At 37.6% G+C, this 20,331-nt stretch overlaps 2 protein-coding genes across 10 annotated transcripts in view; one reads left to right on the forward strand and one right to left on the reverse strand.

Moving 5' to 3' along the window:
* The first annotated feature begins 13 nt into the window (after positions 1–13).
* On the forward strand, positions 14–3,526 carry CCDC121 (coiled-coil domain containing 121). Of its 2 annotated transcripts, none has more exons than XM_081264229.1 (2): positions 14–605; positions 1,094–3,526. In XM_081264229.1, exons 1-2 carry the CDS (start codon positions 250–252, stop codon positions 2,052–2,054), a joined length of 1,317 nt encoding a protein of 438 aa, XP_081120355.1. In that variant the 5' UTR covers positions 14–249; the 3' UTR covers positions 2,055–3,526. The 2 variants fall into 2 exon arrangements, with proteins under 2 accessions (XP_081120355.1, XP_081120356.1); XM_081264230.1 differs by having other exon boundaries at positions 326–609.
* Positions 3,527–6,044: 2,518 nt separating this feature from the next.
* Positions 6,045–20,331, reverse strand: part of ZNF512 (zinc finger protein 512) — a 32,653-nt gene continuing 18,366 nt past the window's right edge. For all 8 annotated transcript variants that reach the window (XM_081265298.1, XM_081265297.1, XM_081265296.1 and 5 more), the window contains 5 exons: positions 19,987–20,181; positions 13,246–13,347; positions 12,091–12,153; positions 10,872–10,970; positions 6,045–8,005 (listed from right to left, as the gene is read on the reverse strand). In XM_081265298.1, coding sequence (XP_081121424.1) covers positions 7,697–8,005; positions 10,872–10,970; positions 12,091–12,153; positions 13,246–13,347; positions 19,987–20,181 — 768 coding nt within the window. In that variant the 3' untranslated portion in view covers positions 6,045–7,696. The remainder of the gene's footprint in view (positions 8,006–10,871; positions 10,971–12,090; positions 12,154–13,245; positions 13,348–19,986; positions 20,182–20,331) is intronic.

Here is a 20,331-nt window from a genome sequence, read left to right on the forward strand (position 1 = left end):
CCGCGATGTTCGAGACTGCGATTGTGCAAAGAATCCAATTCGCAGAAAACCGAGGGCTGAGGTGCTGGGACGGACGCGAGAGCGTGTTCTGTGCGTCCGACCCCGCTGGAGCCAACTAATGACAGTGGCGGGGAGGTGGGGACGTTGGACAAACTAGAGGAGGACTGGAGGTAGCCAGGAAGAGGGCACTGACGTTGTCGAGTAGGAACTGAGAGGGGCACAGCCCTAGTCCCAGGAGGGCTAGAGGAGATGGCATCTCACGGGCAGGACTCCCGGTGTTCGAAAACGAGAAGCGAGCACCTCTTTGTCTGCCCCAAAGCAGCGGGATACCAAACTGCTAGAGGGGCGGCTGCTAGGCCTCATTTGTCCCCTGAGGTGCTTAAACTGCTAATATCTGTACCAGCCACAAGTATGGCAGTGTGTGATCTCCGGAGTTGCCGGGTACAGCAGAGTCTCAATGACCACCGAAAGAAACGATCACGAGAACCTCCAGTATATGAAAGCTTCCAGCCGCGCCGGACCCTTGACTCTAGCGCTCGATCTTCCGCAGTCACCCTCACTGAATTACAGAGTTGCCCTAGTGAACGCTTGGATTCCGGGAGCAGGTAGGTAGGTATATAGAGAGGTAGCTTCGTTTGCACGGAAGGGCTCTTGGAAACGGGAAATATGATCAAAGAGCTGAGAAAATTATTCATAGTCCCATCAACCCGTTTGTTTCTTTGACCCTTTGTAGCTTCTACAGTGTTCTGTAACTCCTAAGGTCAGTATTTCATACCCAAGCTCTGCTACTTGCTAACAGCATTAAGTCTTGGGCAAATCACTTACACTCCTGAACCTGTTTTCCCCTTTTTAAAATTGACCTAATACCTCCCGGGACTGTAGGGAGTACATCTCTGAGGATTGTAAGCTACATTACTGATCTCTACACTTAGTTGTTTCCTCCATAACTTGCATAGTGTCTGGAATATAATAGGTGCTGGAAGAGTTTTTTTTGTTTTTTGGGTTTTTTTAGGAATAAAGGACAATTGTGTGGGGGTTTTGTTTATTTTTATTTCCGAAATTGTCACTGACAAATGTCTCATTTGTTCTTCAGGTTTGCTGAGACCCACATGAGTCCTCATACATCAACATATCTAAGTATGTTACATAAATTTTTCACACCAGACAAGCTAACAAAGTGGGAGAAAAGGGTTAAAGGAAAGACAGTATTGGCACTGAAGAAGCTAAACAAGGAAATGGAAGTTCAAATCCGCAGGGACCTGGTACTGGAGGAATGCAGAGCACTACAAAAGGAAAAGTTACTTGTTGAAGCTGACAGCAAATTCTTTCTGGAATACCTAGCCCAGAAAAATAAGCACTGTAGACAGCTACATGAAGACCTCTGGAAGGAGTATTTTCAAAAATGTGGGGCGATAGAAAAAAGGAGACAAGAATTATCCTCCAAATATGCAAAGCAAACTTCAGACCTTAAAGCACAACAACTGCAGGGGAAAAAGACACAAGCCAATTTAAAAGAGCAGTTGAAGGCCTTGAAGAACATTTCAAAAATAAAGGAGAAACAGGACATGAGAATAGAGTCCTTAGAAAAGGAGAAAGAGAAAATCAAAGCTGAAACACCACTAAAGGACCAGAAAGCACACTTGCAATTCCTCCAGCAAAAAGCACTCCTGGAGAAGCAACTGACTGATCCATACAAGCAGCAGTCAGGAGAGAGAAAAAAATTTATTAAGGCACAGACCTTGGAGTCCATAGCACAGAAGTCTAGTTTTGAGTTCTGCCGTGGGGTCTACAAAGAGAACCTACAGTTACAGGAGGAATTACTGCAGCTACTCGAGGTATCCAAGAAGTTGAAGGCTGCTCGAAGCCAGTTAGAAAACCAGAAGCAGCTGCTGGAGCAGGAACAGTGGTATCAGGAATGCTTAATCAGGGGGAAGCAAAGACTGCAAGCAAGGCCTCACTGGTGCCCAAAAGAAGAAGGTGCTACAAAGACCACATTGAGCCCTATCAGCACCAAAGCTAGAATTAAATCCAAAGTAATTCCTAAAATAACATGAAATAAGAATTGGAGCAAATATTCTTAGTTACTACATAAACATACTAGGAAGGCTTTTGGATTGCAGATTACTAGGCTAAAATATCCGTTGTGGAAAATCATTTTGATATTTTTCATCACTACAATTTCTAAAACAAGGTTGAATATATTTTCCTGTAGAGAAACAATGTTAAAATATGGGATCATACTCTGTTCTGGGATTCACAGTCCAATAAATCACTGGTCTAGCCTCAGTCTGTCATAAATACAAAAAATAAACTACCTTAAAAGACTAATTTAAAATACTGTTTTAAAAGTATTAAGATATTTGGATACCTTTTTTCTTTTTTGAGTCTTGTTCCATTTATTTTCTGTAGCAGCATTTGAAATTCTAAAGATGACAAAAATTCTAAGTATTTCAGGTCATGAGTTTTTTCTTACATATGTACTTGTGGTACACAAAGTTCCTTTGTAATGTGTATGTTCCATATATTTATGCTCATTTAGAACTAGGACTCTTATTTTAAATTAGTGTAGACTTTCTTTTAGAGGAATTGTATTTTTTGCATTTGACTGAGGCTAGACCAGTGATTTATTGGAATGTGAATCCTTGCACATATGAGTATGATCCCATATTTTAACATTGCTTCTCTAATGGAAGATATAATCAACTTTATATTTTCCAGAAAAACTTCAAAATTTCTGAGTTTTCGGGTTCATTCATATGTAAAATAAATTCATTTAAAATTAAATTTTAAAAAATTCTCCCTCAATATGCCTTTAACTTCTGGTTTTAACATTTTATTAAGTATGTAGTTTATTATTAAACAATGTTTTTACTAAAAATAAAAGCCTACTTATAATTTATACACTGATTTTTATTATTCCAATAACTGGACTTTTTTTTACCTCATCACTCTTATTTTCCACTTCTATGTCTTATTTATACTAGTGTGCAAATAATAAAACTAGTTTTAATTCAGAAATTAGGACTTTAGACACATGTAGTTGCCTTCACCTAAATATCCCTACTTGTGAGCCAAAATACAGAAAGTCTGAACTTGTAGGCATGAGATTCAAGACAAATTGAAAGCTCTATTTTCTGTGGATGTAAAAACCCCAGGAAGGGGCTGGAGTTGTGGCTCACTGGTAGAACACTTGCCCAGCAGATGTGAGGCCCTGGGTTCGATCCTCAGCACTGCATTTAAAGGAAGGGATTCACTGACAACTAGAAAATATTAAAAAAGAAAAAAAGGAAGACATATCTCTCAGGCTGATAGTTAGAAAATACTTATTAGGATCTTACATTTATACTATTCTGCTATTAATTTCACTTCTGCCATTGCAGTCCTGAGTATCTTCTTCATTCAGGAATGGGTAACTTCCATCTGATCTCAGTATTTTAATTTATTATCATTCCAGAGAATGGATTTAATATATTGTTCGTGGCCATTCCTTTCAGAACAAGGGCCTGACATGTAAGGGTGAATCTAACCTAGTAAAATACTTTGAAATTCATACCCCAATGTGAGCAGTAGGCTGGCCAACTAAGATGTCAATCTACTTTTTATCTGAGGAAAATTAAACAGGGTGATTATATTATACAAAGTGTCTGAGATAAAAATTAGGCTGACTTGAATGACAAAGTCTACAGTGCAAACAACTGGGGAAGAAAACATTCCAGGCAGAGGTAACAGTGATTCAGAGGCCCTAAAATCAGAAAAATCTTATTAAGTACAAAGAACAGAAAGGTGCATGTGGCCCAAGTATAGTTGGGGAATGATTAAAGAATATAGGCAAAAGAAGATGAAGCTATTAAGAGACAAAAAGTATGTTTTGGGCTGCAGCTTCTGGATACACAGTGGTACCTTTTGCTGGGTAAGAAGTGACTAGAGGGTGAAAGAAAAAGATTAAGATAAATCGGAAGTAAAATTTCTTAAGGGTTCCCTTTTAAGAAGGAAGTAAGCTGGGCACAGTGGCACTGTCCATAATCCCATAATACTTGGAAGGCTGAGGCAAGATGATCACAAGAAGCCAGGGCAGTGGCTCACACCTGTAATCCCAGTAGCTCAGGAGGCTGAGGCAGGAGCATCATAAGTTCAAAGCCAGCTTCGGCAATTTAAGTGAGGCCCTGAGCAACTTAATGAGATCCTGTTGCAAAATTTAAAAAAAAAAAAAAAAAACAACATAAAAAAAAAAAAACAGGCTAGGGATGTAGCTCAGTGGTTAAGCATTCCTGGGCTCAATACCTGGTACCAAAAAAAAAAAAAAAAAAAAAACAAGTTCAAGGCCAGCCTAGATAATTTAGTGATCCCTATCTCAAAAAAGGGCTGGGGATGTAGCTTAGTGGTAAGGTTCATTACCCAGCACCACAAAAATAAATAAATAAATAAATAACAAAGAGGAGGTAGAATACAGTATTCTTTTTGGTATCAACTATCTTTTAAATATTACAGAAATATTGGGCTGGGGATGTGACTCAAGCGGTAGCGCGCTCGCCTGGCGTGCGTGCGGCCCGGGTTCAATCCTCAGCACCACATACAAACAAAGATGTTGTGTCCACCGAAAAACTAAAAAATAAATGTTAAAATTCTTTCTCTCTCTCTCTCTCTCTCTCAAAAAAAAAATAAAATAAAAAATAAAATAAAGGCCCATCAACAACTAAAAATTTTTTAAAAAATTAAAAAAAATATTACAGAAATATAAAAAATATATATAGAAAGCTGGAAGTCACAACCTTAAATTACAAATTCAGTTGAAGTCCCTCTAGATTCCAGAAACACTATCCCAAATATAGTGTTTAACATTCCTGTGCATGTTTTCATATTTATAGCAAAAAATACTGTAGAACATTGTTTTCCATGTTTTTAAACCTTATGTAATCAGTACAAAGTATCTGTAACTTATTTTAACCAGACATCACTTTTGAGATAATTATTCATAATAACAAGAAGCCCTTGCTAATTTTATAGCTTGCATTCCACTGTGTAACTGCCCTGCAATTTATCCATCTTCTTGATGGACAAGGTTATATATTATAGTAGACTAACAAAAAGACCCAAGAATGTATAATGTCTCAAATACACATTTATTTCTTGCTTACATAACAGTCTCAGATAAATGTTCTTGGTTGGCAAATGATTCTCCTTCACAGGGTGACTCAGGGAGTCAACTATCTTCCATTTTATGTTCTCCCCAACATCATCTGTGTCTAGATAGCAGAAGGGGAAAGGGAGCTTAGAGGTACACTTACTGTCTTCAAACTGCTAGCCTGGAAGGTGATACCTATCACTTACACTCACATTCCATAGAGGGAACTCAACTGGCAAGCCCTTTACTGCCAGAAGACAGGAAAGTGGAAAAAGCAGTCTAGCCATTTGTCCTACAGGCCTATAACTTCAGAAGATGAGAGCAGATTTAGGTGGATAGGTAGTCTGATACACATTTTCAATATTTCTCTATTGTAAACAGTACTGCAATAATCAACCTTGTTCAACTCTCTTGCTAAAGTGAGCAAAACGAACTTCTCTATCTATACCCAGGACCAAAGCTGTTCAGCCTCAGGATTATATTATTACTAGATATTGCCAAATCATTTTCAAAGTGATTAGGCCAATTAACACTCCAAAATTGAGCATGAAAGTTTATACTACTAAACATCCTAGATATACTCAATACCGCCAAACTTAGTTACTGTAATGAATTTTTTTTTAAAAACTGAGTAGTGTAATGAGGATGATCTATATTGACTCCTGCTGATCCTCAACCTTGAGAAGCAAACAGAATAGGAGTACTACAAGGGGCCTGGATGAAACAGGACAATATATTTCCTGTATCATTTCACTTTAGCCTCAAATTCTTCATTTGAGGAGTTATAGAACTACTGAGACAATTGCATATGGACTTATTTCAGACTCATCCCCACCTCCAGCCATCTTCTTAGCCCCACATACAGCACCAGCAAAGAGTCAAGCAGCAGGTCCAGGTCGAAATCAAAAAACAACTGGAAACATCATTCTAAGTGAGAGCCATTTATTTCTTTTGTCATTGCCAAACATTCCCCAAGTCTTACTCACCAGAAATTAACATAGCTTCTTCATTTCTCCTCCCTGACAACCCTCATCTACTGAAAGGTTTTAAGGATGCAACTACCAATAAAAATGTAGTGTAGACATTCCATTTCCTTCACTTGTTTCAAAACTACCTATTCTGGCAGTGTCTAATCCAGGTTTCAATGCTCCCTTGTTTGAAAGTGGTCTTCACAAAAGCCCACATGTTAAAGCTATTCAGAGGAGCACAAACAACAGAGTTAAAGGGTGGTAATAGCCTTCAGAATTTGAAAGGTAGTATTCATCCACATCAAGTCTAATTTTTTAAGTGGCATATGCCACAAAATAGGCAAGAATATATAAGACCAACATTTTATGCAAAAGGGGAAAGAGGATCCAGAAACACAATGCTGCTCTAACCAATGCTCCAGAGAAAGCCACCCTCAAAGGGGAAGAGTCCATTAAACATTACCAGGTAAGTATGAGGTACAGAAAAAGAACTTTACTTTCCAGCTCCAGATTAATATCTACATCTGGTGTCAAAGTGTCAGAATATAAAGAGGATAGAACTTCATATATAAAAGAGGATAGAAGGACAATATTCTCAGAAAATTCAGACACAGGGTTGTCTAAAGGAATGGATGAGGACTTAGCAGGATTATAGACTAACAAGTGAGGTAAAATCCAGGGCAGAAGGAATGTGCACCATGATTTCCAATCTTAATGGCATTACCAGGAGCAGTAGGCTACTGTGTCAGGGGCATTGTGACATTTCTCAATCCTTAGAATCAAGGGAGCAAAAGCAAGCTTCAGGAGGGCATCATTGCAACAGATGAGACTTCAGGCCCCAGAAAGTTTGGAGCAGTATTTATTGCTTCTACTTTTTTCTTTCTAGTCATTTTAATGTTTGGGCCACATTACTCCTAAGGCTGCTTTTCATGCCTGTGGGTCTAGTTAGTCACTGCTACCTGGTAGAAAGATTTCCCAGTATAACCAGTGGAGGGAGGTTCTAGCTTTTTCTTGCTAAGTCCTTTTCTTACTTTCAATCCTAAAACCATACTGAGGACACACAACAGCCTCCATAAAGTTTTGCTTCCCAAGAGGACAGGGTAACCTACTATATAAGTGACAACAGTTCTAGCTTCTATAACAATATCACAAATACAAAATGATAAACCAGTATGGTTTTAAAAAATTAGTTTGGAATTGTTTTATAAGCTAGATGATAGAATGGCTACTAAATCAATGGAGCTTCTAAGAACATTCAAACCCCAGGAAGGAAAAGACAACCAAACAGGTTTCTTAATCTTGAATAGGGCAAGAGGGGCATATACTTGGCCTTAAGAGGGAGCTCTTTGGGCAAGAGAAGAGAAAAACAAGAGGACTCCAAAGAGGAATAGTAGGAAAACCTACTAAAAGGGGAAAGAGGGAGAATGAAAGTGAGTTAGTAGAGAAGACAATGAAATTTACACAGGAGAAAGGAGCTGAGAAAGTCACAGCCTTACACGAATAGCTGAAAGCATCTTCGCTCAGCCCCACCACTCAGGCCTCCCCACATAGTTCCCTGTGACAAGAGCATCACATTCACTCTCCTAGGAGCACTTTCACTGACTGCCTATTTCCTTCCTCGTTTATGATTCGTCTTTGGGGGCTTTACTTTCTGGAACTGTGCGGGCACTGGCTCCTGCTCTGATTCCTTACAGGAGGTCGACACGACCAGTTCCTCATTATTCCTCCTCTGATCCTTCCCTACTCTAAGACTCAGCTCAGTTTCAGGAAGCTCAATGCCAGGCTGCTGCCGCCTTCTAAGAGACCTTCTGCTCCTGTGCTGCTGCCTCCGCTTTTCTTCTTCCTGCTGCCGCTGCTTTATCTTCATCAGCTTTTCGAAGCTTTTGGTGGTTGTTGGATTTACAACAAACCAATCCTAGAGAGGCAGAACAGAAAAGTCATCTAGTGAGAAACACAGAAAGAACATACAGAAGGGGTATAGGAAGAATGAAAGAAAAAGTGTGGGCATAAAATAGTAAGGAAGAAACAGGTATACAGAGTCATACCTTAGAACTTTATATTTTATTTTTGTTAATATTCTTTTAGTTATAGATGGACACAATACCTTTATTTTTATTTATGTTTATGCGGTACTGAGGATCAAACCTAGGGCCTCATGTGGGAGGCAAGTACTCTACCACTGAGCTACAACCCCAGAACTTTATATTTTAAATTGAAGAAACCTAATACATGATTCTGGATACTTTTTGTTGTTGTTGTAGATGAACAGCATGCCTTTATTTTATTTGTTTATTTTTATGCCATGCTAAGGATCGAACCCAGTGCCTCACATGTGCTAGGCAAGCGTTCTGCTACTGAGCTATAGCCCCAATTCTGGGTACTTTTAGTAAATGATCTACAAAGTCTTTTTATTGAGCATCATCCCACCCATTTCATTCTTTTGTATAAATCTCATGATGAGATGTAAAGCACTGAGCCACAGAAGATTTTTATTTCATGACAGTGTAGTGAACAAGAACATGATTCTTTTTTTGTGGTGTGGGTGGGGTGGGCCACAGAGGAATGAACCCAGGGGCATTTAACCACTGAGGCACATCCCTAGCCTTTTTTATTTTTCCTTTTGAGACAGGATCTCACTAAGTTGCTTAGGACCTCACTGAATTGCTGAGGTGGCTTTGAACTTGCAATCCTCCTACCTTAGCCTCCCAAACTGCTGGGATTACAAGCATGCACCACCACACCAGCCAAGAACATGAACTATGCAGCCAGTGCTCCTCAGTGCAATTCCCAGTTCTGTTTTAGTTATGTAACTATAGGCAAGTTACTTAACCTCTCTGAGCTTCAGTTTAAAAAATTAATGGGTAGGACTGGGGTTGTTACTCAAAGGTAGAGCGCTCACCCAGCATGTGTGAGGCACTGGATTAGATCCTCAGCACCACATAAAATAAAATAAAAGATATTGTGATATGAAAAATTGTGCTCTATAAGTGTAACATGAATTATAATGCATTCTGCCATCATATATAACAAACTAGAATAAAAAATTAAAAAAAGATAGTGTCCACCTGTAACTAAAAAATAAATATTAAAAAAATTAATGGGTAAGGGATATGAAATCAAATTAGAAAGTATTCTTGCCAAAAATGTAAAAGAATACAAAAAGAACTGAATCTAATCAGTGATGTCATCAATCTTCCAGATCTAACTATCAATTTATATGAAACAGCTAGGATAGAAGAATACCACCAGAGGATGCAATCAGCAAAATCCAGAATATGAATGATCTAGTTTCTCCAACCAGTAAATGGCAACCAGAAAAAAGCTTCTAGACCTGCATGGTTGAACAGCCACTGCCCACATGTAGCTAATGAGCTCTTGAAATGCGGTCCGTCCAAATTGAAATAATCTTTCAATGAAAAATTTACACCAAATTTCAAGACTTGGCATGAAAAAAATGAAAATATCTCATTCATAATTTATTAATTGATGACCATGTTAAAAATAATATTGTGGATATACTGGATTCAATAAAGTATTAAAATTAATTTTACCTGTTTTAATTATATATTTTTAAATGCAGCTGCTAAAAAACTTTATATACATGGCTCACATTCCATTTCTATTACAATAGCAAATGCTCTAGATAATAGCAAAAAATTGCAGTATATGGACCAAATATTAGATTTTGATTTGAATAAGCCAATTCTGAAGGGATAAAACAAGACAATTATGGGAAATTTAAATAATGACTCAATATATGAAGATACTAAAGAATCGGGCTGGGGATGTGGCTCAAGCGGTAGCGCGCTCGCCTGGCGTGCGTGCGGCCCGGGTTCGATCCTCAGCACCATATACCAACAAGAACTAAAGAATAAATATTAAAAAAACTAAACTAAAAAATAAATATTAAAAAAATTCTCTCTCTCTCTCTCTTAAAAAAAAAAAGATACTAAAGAATCACTATAACTCTTCTTAGGCATAATGATGTTTGTGGATATATGTTTTTAAAAATTTTTATCTTTTAGAGATACATATCAAAAGAATCATTTACACTTAACATGATATATGGAATCTGCAATAATCCTTTATAGCTGGGTTTTTTTTTTTTTTTTTTAAGAGAGAGAATTTTTTTTTAAAGAGAGAGAGAGAATTTTAATATTTATTTGTTTATTTTAGTTTTCGGTGGACACAACATCTTTGTTTGTATGTGGTGCTGAGGATCGAACCCGGGCTGCACGCATGCCAGGCGAACGCGCTACCACTTGAGCCACATCCCTAGCCCTCCTTTACAGCTGTTTTATGCAGTATATTAAACAGCATTAAAAATAGGCTGCTAGGGCTGGGAATGTGGCTCAGTGGTAGAGTGCTTGCCTGGCATGAATGAGCCCTGAGTTTGATTCCCAGCACCACAAATAAATAGAAAAATAGGCTGCTAATAGACATTAGAATACCAGAAAGCATAACAGTATGTATGGAGATTGTTTGAAACAATAATGTCAAACATGTAAATTCAACATAATTCCCCGATTCCTGATCTGTCTGGATTTAAGAGAAGAGCTTAAGGATGCTCTCAATTATAGTGATTTCATATATTTTCATAGAAAAACACAATTATGTCTAATTTTAGAGAGTATTTTAGCTTTAGTGTCTCAGTTGGTACCATAGTTACTTTCTTTTGACAGTCCTAGACCATAAAATCAGGGACGAAGTCCACCTCTCTTGCGGCTTACATATCAGGTCCATAGGATTACAAAACCACTATGGGAAAGCAGAGACCTCACCTCAGCATGGACAGAGTTGATGTGATACTTGACACCACTCTCCGATACAAATTCTTTCTGACATAGAAGACACTTGTATTTTCCAGCCACAAAGTTTCCCTATTTCCAAAAGAGAAAGAAAATAAAGTTATTGGTAAATTCAGGAACACACATCTGGATTATGTGCAGGTACTGTTAGAGATGAAAAGGGAGATATTATTAGAGCAAAGGAAAAGATCCAAAACAGCAGTATGTTTAGGAAAACCAACTTAGACTCTCACCAATGCAAATCTGTCCTAATGCAATTCTATACAAACACCTACCCCAACTTCAACAAGACCTGATGTCTTTCTACTTCTATATTATGTACCATGCCACATTTTTGTACTTTCTCAGGTTCCTTTCACTTCACTTTCAGGTTCTTTTGTTCTTCCCCCAAATGAGCAAACTCCCCAAGTTCACCAGAAGCACCAATATGCAATTCTTCCCACTATAATCCACTGCTGTAAACAGTGCCTTGGAAATCCAGAATTAGAAGAATACCATCCATAATGCCTAGTTTAAGGACTCAAAAACTAGGATCAAGATGACAAACTCCTAAGCATTCCTGGACAGATCTGGTTGGGATGCCTACAACTCCCTTATTGGCTTCAACTGAGACTTCTCTCCCCTCCTGAAGCTTCAGGTTTCCATTTTGTGTGAGGAGATACTTCTGAATGAGATTGGAAAGTGGCAGCATTTCCCATGGCTCGTGGGTTGTAGGACACCTGGGTCAACATGGAAAAGATTCAGTGAGGTGAATCGCTGTTAGTCTGACACCCTATCCCATCTCCCATCCCCAGAGGCCATATAGTTCAAATAGATTTGGAAGATCTTCACCAATCCAGATAAGTACATGTAGCTTTTTTCCTCAGAAAGTTAAGGTCCAATAAGACAGAACAGGTCCAGTGTGGGAGAGGCTCAGAGGGAATCTCTGGTAGGGACTCAGAACTCATGTATTTTTCTCCAAATTCCTTTATTTAGTATGGTGTACAGCTATGTTGGCCTTCTGTGTGTCTTGAGCATACCCTGGAATCCCATCCAACATGAGACCAAGGCTTTTGCAACACAGAAGCCTTTAAAGCAGCCTCTGAAGATAACAGTAAACAGGATGACTAGCTGTTCACCTAAACTGAGTTCTCTTCCATGTCAGACTATTTTAAAGGATATATTAAGATATTAATTTTAAAAAATTACAAACCAATGTACAAGAGCCCAGGTGAGCTTTAAGGCCAGATACACTACTGTAGACAGCCTCACAACCCTGAAAAAGAAAAGAATAAGGTGAAGGCTACACCAAAAACATCCTTCTCTTAGCAATCTGGCCATTTATACGATCAACTGTACATTTAGAAGATCAATATACAGTGCCCCAAAACAAACACAAAATGAATCCACATGTGAGTCACAAAAGCATGAAGGAAAACAAGGAATGCCAATATAGTGCAGTGGAAGAACACTTGACTAGCATGCATGAGGCCCTGGATATGATCTCCAAGACTACAGGTGGATCCAAAAAAAGGGAAAAAGAAAAGAAAGTCAATAAATTGTTCAGGAAAGTTTAATCCATTTCTTTTCCTGGTATTTTCTGTGATACTTAACAGAAATACAGAAAATTCCATGTTTAGATTTTTTAAAAATCCTTTTTATGTAGTGCAAATGTGTCTCCTACTCCTTTTATTTATTTCTTCCTAAGTATTGCTTATATAGTTGTGATTACAATCTTAAAGATGGCTAAAAAATCTCTGCCCCTCTTGTCATCAAGAAGTGCAGTCTATTTTTTTTTTTTTTAAATATTTATTTATTTAGGTTTTTTTTTGGCAGACACAACATCTTTGTTGGTATGTGGTGCTGAGGATCGAACCCGGGCCGCACGCATGCCAGGCGAGCGCGCTACCACTTGAGCCACATCCCCAGCCCAAGTGCAGTCTATTTACCCTCCCTCTGAGTCTGGGTTGGCCCTGTGATGTTTTTGACCAATACAATGCCATGAAAGTAATGCTGTGAAAATTTAAAGTGAGGCATTCAGAGATATGCAGCTTTTGCTTTCCTGTTCTTAGAACAGTCATTGTGACCCTGCTGGTAGTCCAACTATCCTGCTAAAAAGAGAGGCCAGATGGAGGGCCAGGTTCCCAGCTGAATGCAACTGCAAAGAAGCCATCTGGGACATTCCAGTCCGAGCACTGGCCTGCTCATCTGACAAGAATTATTCATTTACAGAATTGTGAAGAAATAAAAATAACTGTTGTTTTAAGCCACTACAGTTCAAGGGCTTTGTTATGAAGGAATAAATAATTGAAAACAAGAGCAGATGCTTCAGAAATATTTACTGAATTAATGAAAGAGAAAGAACTACCTGGTTAGGACACTGAATACGATGATACTTCTTGATATCTGTCTTCCATTTGTGTAGTACTTCCTGGCTGAAGGTAGGTAGCCCAGGGCGAGTATATTTTAACTAGAAGATAAGAAACATTTTAAATGGATGGCACTAGAGCAGATTATGCTTAGTGAAGCTAGCCAATCCCTAAAAAATAAATACCAAATGTCTTCTTTGATATAATGAGAGCAACTATGAACAGAGCAGGGAGGAAGAGCAGGAAGAAAAGATTAACATTAAACAGAGACATGAGATGGGAGGGAAAGGGACAGAAAAGGGAAATTGCATGGAAATGAAGGGAGACCCTCATTGCTATACAAAATTACATATAAGAGGTTGTGAGGGGAATAGGAAAATAAACAAGGAGAGAAATGAATTACAGTAGATGGGGTAGAGAGAGAAGATGGGAGGGGAGGGGAGGGGGGATAGTAGGGGATAGGAAAGGTAGCAGAATACAACAATTACTAATAGGGCATTATGTAAAATTGTGGATGTGTAACCGACGTGATTCTGCAATCTGCATTTGGGGTAAAATTGGGGGTTCATAACCCACTTCAATCTAATGTATGAAATATGATATGTCAAGAGCTTTGTAATGTTGTGAACAACCAATAAAAAAAAAAAAAGATAAGAAACATTTTATTGCAGGACTGCAACTCCCAATGAAAATATCCCAAAAGCTTCACACCCACCTCTTTAGGGTATATATTTCAGTAATCCACGTTTATCTTCATATAGAAAAACATCTAAGATGTAAGACCCTCTAAAGTACCCAAAACTGACAAATATAAGTGGCTTCATTTAGGCTTAAGACTTTTGGATATAAAGCTTCATTGTTGTTAAAACATTTTTCTGTTCTTTTTTTTTTTTTAAAGCTGTAGAGCATATACATAGAAATAAAATATTTGAGGGAGGACGACAAAGGGAGGAGGAGCAATAGAGAGCGCACGCATAAGGAGCTGAACACAGTGGTGCACACCTATAATCCCAGCTACTTAAGAGGATGAGGCAGAAGGATCCCAAGTTCCAGGCCAGCCTAGGCTACTTTATTAGACACCATCTCAAAAAATAAAAAGGGCTAGGGATGTAGTTCAATGATAGAGCACCCCTAGGTTCAATCCCCAGACCTCGTAAAAGAAGGGAAAAAAGAGACAGGACTATAAAGATGTATTCATATAGTCATTCATATATGTAGATGATAAAAAGAAGCCATAAACTTTTAAATGTTAACAGCAGTATTCTCTGGGTAATCAAATTTGGGGTGATTTTAATGTTTTCCTCTGTTAATCTGTATTTCTTTTTTTTTTTTTTAGTTATAGTTGAGCACAATTTTTTTTTTTATTTTTATGTGGTGCTGAGGATCAAACTCAGTGCCTCACACATGCCAAGCGAGCACTCTACCACTGAGCCACAGCCCCAGCCCTTAATCTGTATTTCTATTCTTCAATTATAACATGCTAAATTTTGATATTTTTTAAATTCTAAAACAAAACAACTGAAGTTCAATCTAAAAGATGCAAAGAAACTAGGAAACATAACATGTAATCTTTGCTTATCTGCAAAAGCAGAATAATTTCTAGACCTCCTTTCACATACTTGGACATGAGTTACATGTACAACAACTGCAAGTGGAGCTTTCAGAGATAGCACCGGCAGAGACAGTTCCTGCACAGTCCACCTGGGTAAGAGCTTTACTTCTGGCAAGCAGTCTCCATGACTCAACAATAAAGTATCTTAAAAGGAACTGGAACTCGGAGAAAAGCAAATCAAAGCCCAGAGAGGTAATGGGGGAAAGAAAGTAGCTGAAAGAGGCCCTGGTAAAGCTAAACCAGAGCAGAGAGTAAGTATTATTTATAAGCATTTATTCTCTCAGCAGCTAGTACAAATGAGCCCATCTAAAATTCTTTTATGGTGAAAGGGGAATACTTATATAATATTACTTTTATACAATAAACGACCTTAGTTATAAAAATTATGTACTAAGTAGCACTTAAAAATAGACAATGAGGGGCTGGGGTATGGCTCAGCAATAGAGCACTCATCTAGCACATGCGAGGCCCTGGGTTAGATCTCAGCACCACATAAAAATAAATAAAAGTATTGTGTCTAACTACAACTAAAAAAGAAATAAAGAATAGAAAATGAGGACAATCTCTGTGAATACACATGGAGTGATTTCTAGGAATATATTATTGAGTGAAATAGAACAGAGTGCAAAAAAAAACCAGAGCACAGAGTAGGTATGCAAGCTGAGCATAGTATACGTAGTGTAAAAAGTGTAAAAAGTTTAAAACTATTCAAAAAAATGATAGGGGAATGTCAGAGACATAGAAAAATAAAAAGAGGGAAATATAGACTTATGATCATCCATCTCATTAAAATACTTAGAAAGAATAAGCAGAAACTAATGGGTTTGGTTATCTTTGAAGGTGGGTGGGAACAGACAGAAAGAAAAGGAAAATGGAAATGGAATAGTTGGAGGAAGGAGTAGTGACTCTTCTTGAAGTATATCTTTTTTAAGTCTGACCTAGAAATATGGTAATATTACACAAATCTACAAAAATAAATGATTTAAATTGAGGAAGAGGGGAAAAGTGGGAGAACGCAAATATAATAGAATAAAACATGAACCTATTACAAATGAGTAGAATAAAGGGGGTGAGGAAGAAAAAAAATCAAGCTAAGTAAATTTGGAAAACTGTACTTTTACTATATATTTTATAAGGCTAAGGGTGAAAAAACTGCATGTAAACATTCTCCAGTAATTCTTTTACTCTACAGGGGAATGTGTCAGCAATTCTGAAACTAATGGATGTCATACTAGATTTGAGAAAATGTGTAGTGATACTGGACATAACAAGAGTCAGATCTGAGCAGAGTGCAAAAAAAAAAAAGAGGGAAATATAGACATATGATCATCCATCTCATAAAAACTCCTTTTGGACAAAGGAGTAACAAATAAGGAAGAGGAAAACTAGAATGAAATTTGAGGTGTTGACTGGAATTAAAGGTATTATGACTTTTAATATACATACAGATAGGCATAGAAATAAATAGGGATTTTGTGTGCATACACAAATATACAAACATATATACCTTTTAGCTCTAGGTACCAAGAAAGCCCAGAAACAATGAAAGCCCAGTAGGAAAGAGCACACCTACCACTAAAGTCTTAGTTTATAAACATAATCTCTAAAAAGGAAGGAGTGTTCCTTGGAAAATGGTTGATTCCAGATGTGGGGCAGGAAAAATGCAAGCTGAGCATAGTGTAAAAAGTTTAAAACTGTTCAAAAAAATGATAGGGGAATGTCAAAGAGACACAGGGGCCCACTTGAAATATTTTTCAAAAGTACCTAAATCTGGGACAATTTGAGCGGCAAAATAAATAATACAATGAATTATACAAAATAACAAATTAAATATCTATGAGTATATTGCTGGCACCCCCACATCCTTAGCTTCTGCATGTGCTGAATCGATTAACTATAGATTAAAAATATTCAGAAAAATATTTCATCTGTACTGAACATGTACAGACATTTTTCTAGTCAATATTCCCTAAACAACATACTATAGCAACTATTTACACAGCACTTACACTATATTGGGTATTATAACTAGTCTAGAGATGATTTAAAGTTATAGGAGGCTGGGTGAGGTAGTGTATGTCTGTAATCCCAGCAAGGGGGCTTACAGGAGGCTGAAGAAGGAGGATGTCAAGTTTGAGGCCAGTCTCAGCAATTTACCCAGGGTATTAGCAACTTCATGAGACCCTGTCTCAAAATAAAAATTAAAAAGGGCTGTGGATGTGGCTCAGTGGTTAAGTGCCCCTGGGCTCAAAACCAGCACCAAAATAATTAAAAAACAAATAAGTAAATAGAGTATATAGGACGACGTACATAGGTTCTATTCAAATATTATGCCACCTGATGTAAGGGGCTTAAGCATTTAAAGATTTTGGTAACTGAGAGGTTCCAGAATCAATCCCCCAGAGATAATGAATGAAGACTATAATGATATAAATTTCAATTAATAATTGTAGAAGAAATGATGGAAACAAAAAAATCTTCGTTAGGTAAATACTATAATAATACTTGTTACAAGCAAAAATCATTAGTATAAACTAATAAGTGGGCAGTATGATAAGATACATATCTCATATTCTCAAATCTCCCCACAAAATACCCAGTAATTAAGGAGAAGATTATTTAATTTAACCCTGGAGATATCTGAAAAACACACCTTACCCAATTGATTAGTTACTATTGTCAATAAAAAGACATATCAGGATGCTGAGGCAGGGGGATTGCAAGTTCGAGACCAACCTCAGCAACTTATTGAGGCCCTACAGACTTGCAAGACCCTGTCTCAAAATAAAACCTAAAAAATAGGGCTGGCAATATGGCTCAGTGGTTATGAGATCCTGGATTTAATCCCTGAACCAAAAAAAAAAAAAAAAAAAAAAGGACATATCAATATCATATACCTTCTGAAATGATGCATAAAGAAGGCCAATATTTCCTGGGTGGTATTATAGCCAAAAATATAATCCTCAAGCTGATCTTTCAAAATCAGCATACAAATCCATAGTGGGGAAACATTCTATAAAACAGCCAGTCAGTCTTCTTTAAAAGCATCAAGGACATAGAGACAAAGAGGGGAACCATAAATTGAAGAAAACTAAAGTGATACAATAACTAAATAAAATGTGGGATACCGTGGCATAGCCATTTAAGGTGTTAGCATTAGGGGAAGCTGGGTAAAGAGTGCATGGGGGTGGGGGCTGGGGTTGTGGCTCAGTGGTAGAGTGCTCACCTAGCATGCATGAGGCACTGGGTTCAATCCTCAGCACCACATAAAAATAAAATAAAGATATTGTATCCACCTAAAACTAAAAAATAATAATGAAAAAAAAAGAGTGCATGGGAACTCTATACTATGAAACTGGTCTATAGATCTAAAAATTATTTCAAAACTAAAAACTTTTGAGCAGGGTGTGGTGACACATGTCTATATTCCCAGCAACTTGGAGGCTGAGGCAACTTAAAGAGGTCAAGGTCAGCCTCAGCAACTTAGCAAGACCCTGTCTCAAAAGAAAAAAAGAGCTGGGGATGTGGCTCAGTGGTTAAGTGCCCCTAGTTCAATCCGTGGTACCAAAAAATAATTTTTTTGAGAAAATACATATTGCTTACATGTATATTTAGAAACACTAGAAATATTCACAAGAAGCCAATCAGAGGAGGTAATCATAACAAGGAGAGAGTGAGAGTGGTATAGCTCAATGTTTATCATCATTTAATTTTTGAACCAGTAGAATACATATTATCTATTCAAAATTAAATTTTATGCTATAAAATAAAATAATGCCCTTTACCCATAACTGTCAAAAATATAAAACTGTTTTGTGATTTTAGGAGAGTATCTGCTAAATAAGACTATTAAATCTTATCAATGAATTAAATATTTATTTCAAATCCCTACCACATACCAGATTCAGTGAAACTTGACTGTAATATCACAAGATACACATCACTGTGCAAAGTTCACATTTAAACTGAATTTAGATAGCCTGTAGCAAGAGGAAAAAAAATAAAGAAGTAAGTTTGAAACAAAAAAGGATGCTCTGATATTAAAAACAAGATCCAATTCCTTGGACAGGACTGGTTTTTTGACCAAAACAGAGGTGTGTTAGATTCTAGGATTTGACTTTATTTCTTCTAAGACATAACATTCCTGTCACATAAGTCAATGTCCTAGGCCAAATATAAACTGTTCATGATACTCTGGAGAGTAATAAGACCTTAATTGTATATTGTACATGCCCTCAAACTGTTCCCTGATGATCCCAGAGTCTATGGCCTCTGTCTCCTCTTGACTGATGCTCCTTCTTCTAAGGTCTATTCTAATCCAATGACTTTCAAACAGGTTAGCATCCCTCAAAAGGATACTAGGGGTCAGGTAGGGGAGTAATGAAAGTATAAAAGGGAAGGCCAAATAGATAAATTTTGGGCTCATGACCCTCAGTTTATCCAGAGCAGATCTGCTTTTAAGTTATTTTATGGACTGCTTTGGTCGTTTTTCTTTCTTTCTTTTTTTTGGGGGGGCAGGGGATGAGGGTACTGAGATTGAACCCAGAGGTTCTTTACCATTGATCCATATCTTCAACACTTTTATTTTTTATTTTGAAACAAGGTCTCACTAAGTTGCTTTTGAGTCTCACTAAATTGCTGAGTCTGACCTTGAACTTATGATCTTCCTGTCTCAGTTTATCAAATCTCTGGGATTACAGGTGTGGACCACTGCACCCGGCTTATATACTGGTATTTTGCATAAACTTTTGTTTGGTGGGCAGGAAGTTTTAGTGCTACAAAACCAAATTGAAACCACTTACCTAAACTAAATGTAAACTACTATATCTCAACTAACAAATCAGAAACATACTAGACAAAGATTAAGCAAAAATCTAATCCGAGAATTCAGGTTCTCTCTGGAAGTAATACAAAATTAAGAGGGCTACTTGAGAAACTTCAGAAACAGACTATTATGCTAAGCCTTACCTGACCCCAAACACTTAAGCTAAATCAGATATACTCCAACTCCAGGGGTAAAGAAGCTAAATGTTGCTTATCATAAACTTAAGTACACTGGATTTTTTCTGTACAGTAAACACAATATTAAACATAATGCTTCCAAAATTAATACAAGTCTCTACCATACCTTTCGATCATCAGGTACCAGGTCCTGAAGCACCTTCCTCTTAGGCCACTCCTTGGCCAGTTCAGCAGAGGCCAGCTCCTGCAAGTGGTATACAGCTATCTTGGCAGAACGCCTCTGAACTCGCCCCCCACTTTTTGGCTCCAGGCTCATATCTTTTAAGCACTCTGGCTGTCCCGACTCTGGAAAGAAGGAAATCTGCAAGAATGAGACACACAAAACACAGGCCAGCAATTAAAAGTTGTCCATTCTGCTCTAAGTAGCAAAAGAGTTATTTACTAACTTTACCACTAACACTGAGCCCACCAGATTAGAGCATACTTTACTGGTAAAAAAGTTTCTTATCAG

This window comes from Spermophilus citellus, assembly GCF_964194105.1.
Source record: "Spermophilus citellus genome assembly, chromosome: 13".
NCBI lineage: Eukaryota > Metazoa > Chordata > Mammalia > Rodentia > Sciuridae > Spermophilus > Spermophilus citellus.

Bases quoted from the DNA above. Each gene is read 5' to 3' on its own strand.
- CCDC121 (XM_081264229.1), top strand. From the start codon at position 250: ATGGCATCTCACGGGCAGGACTCCCGGTGTTCGAAAACGAGAAGCGAG. The intron at 606-1,093 runs GTAGGTAGGTAT...TTTGTTCTTCAG, and splicing joins CGCTTGGATTCCGGGAGCAG to GTTTGCTGAGACCCACATGA.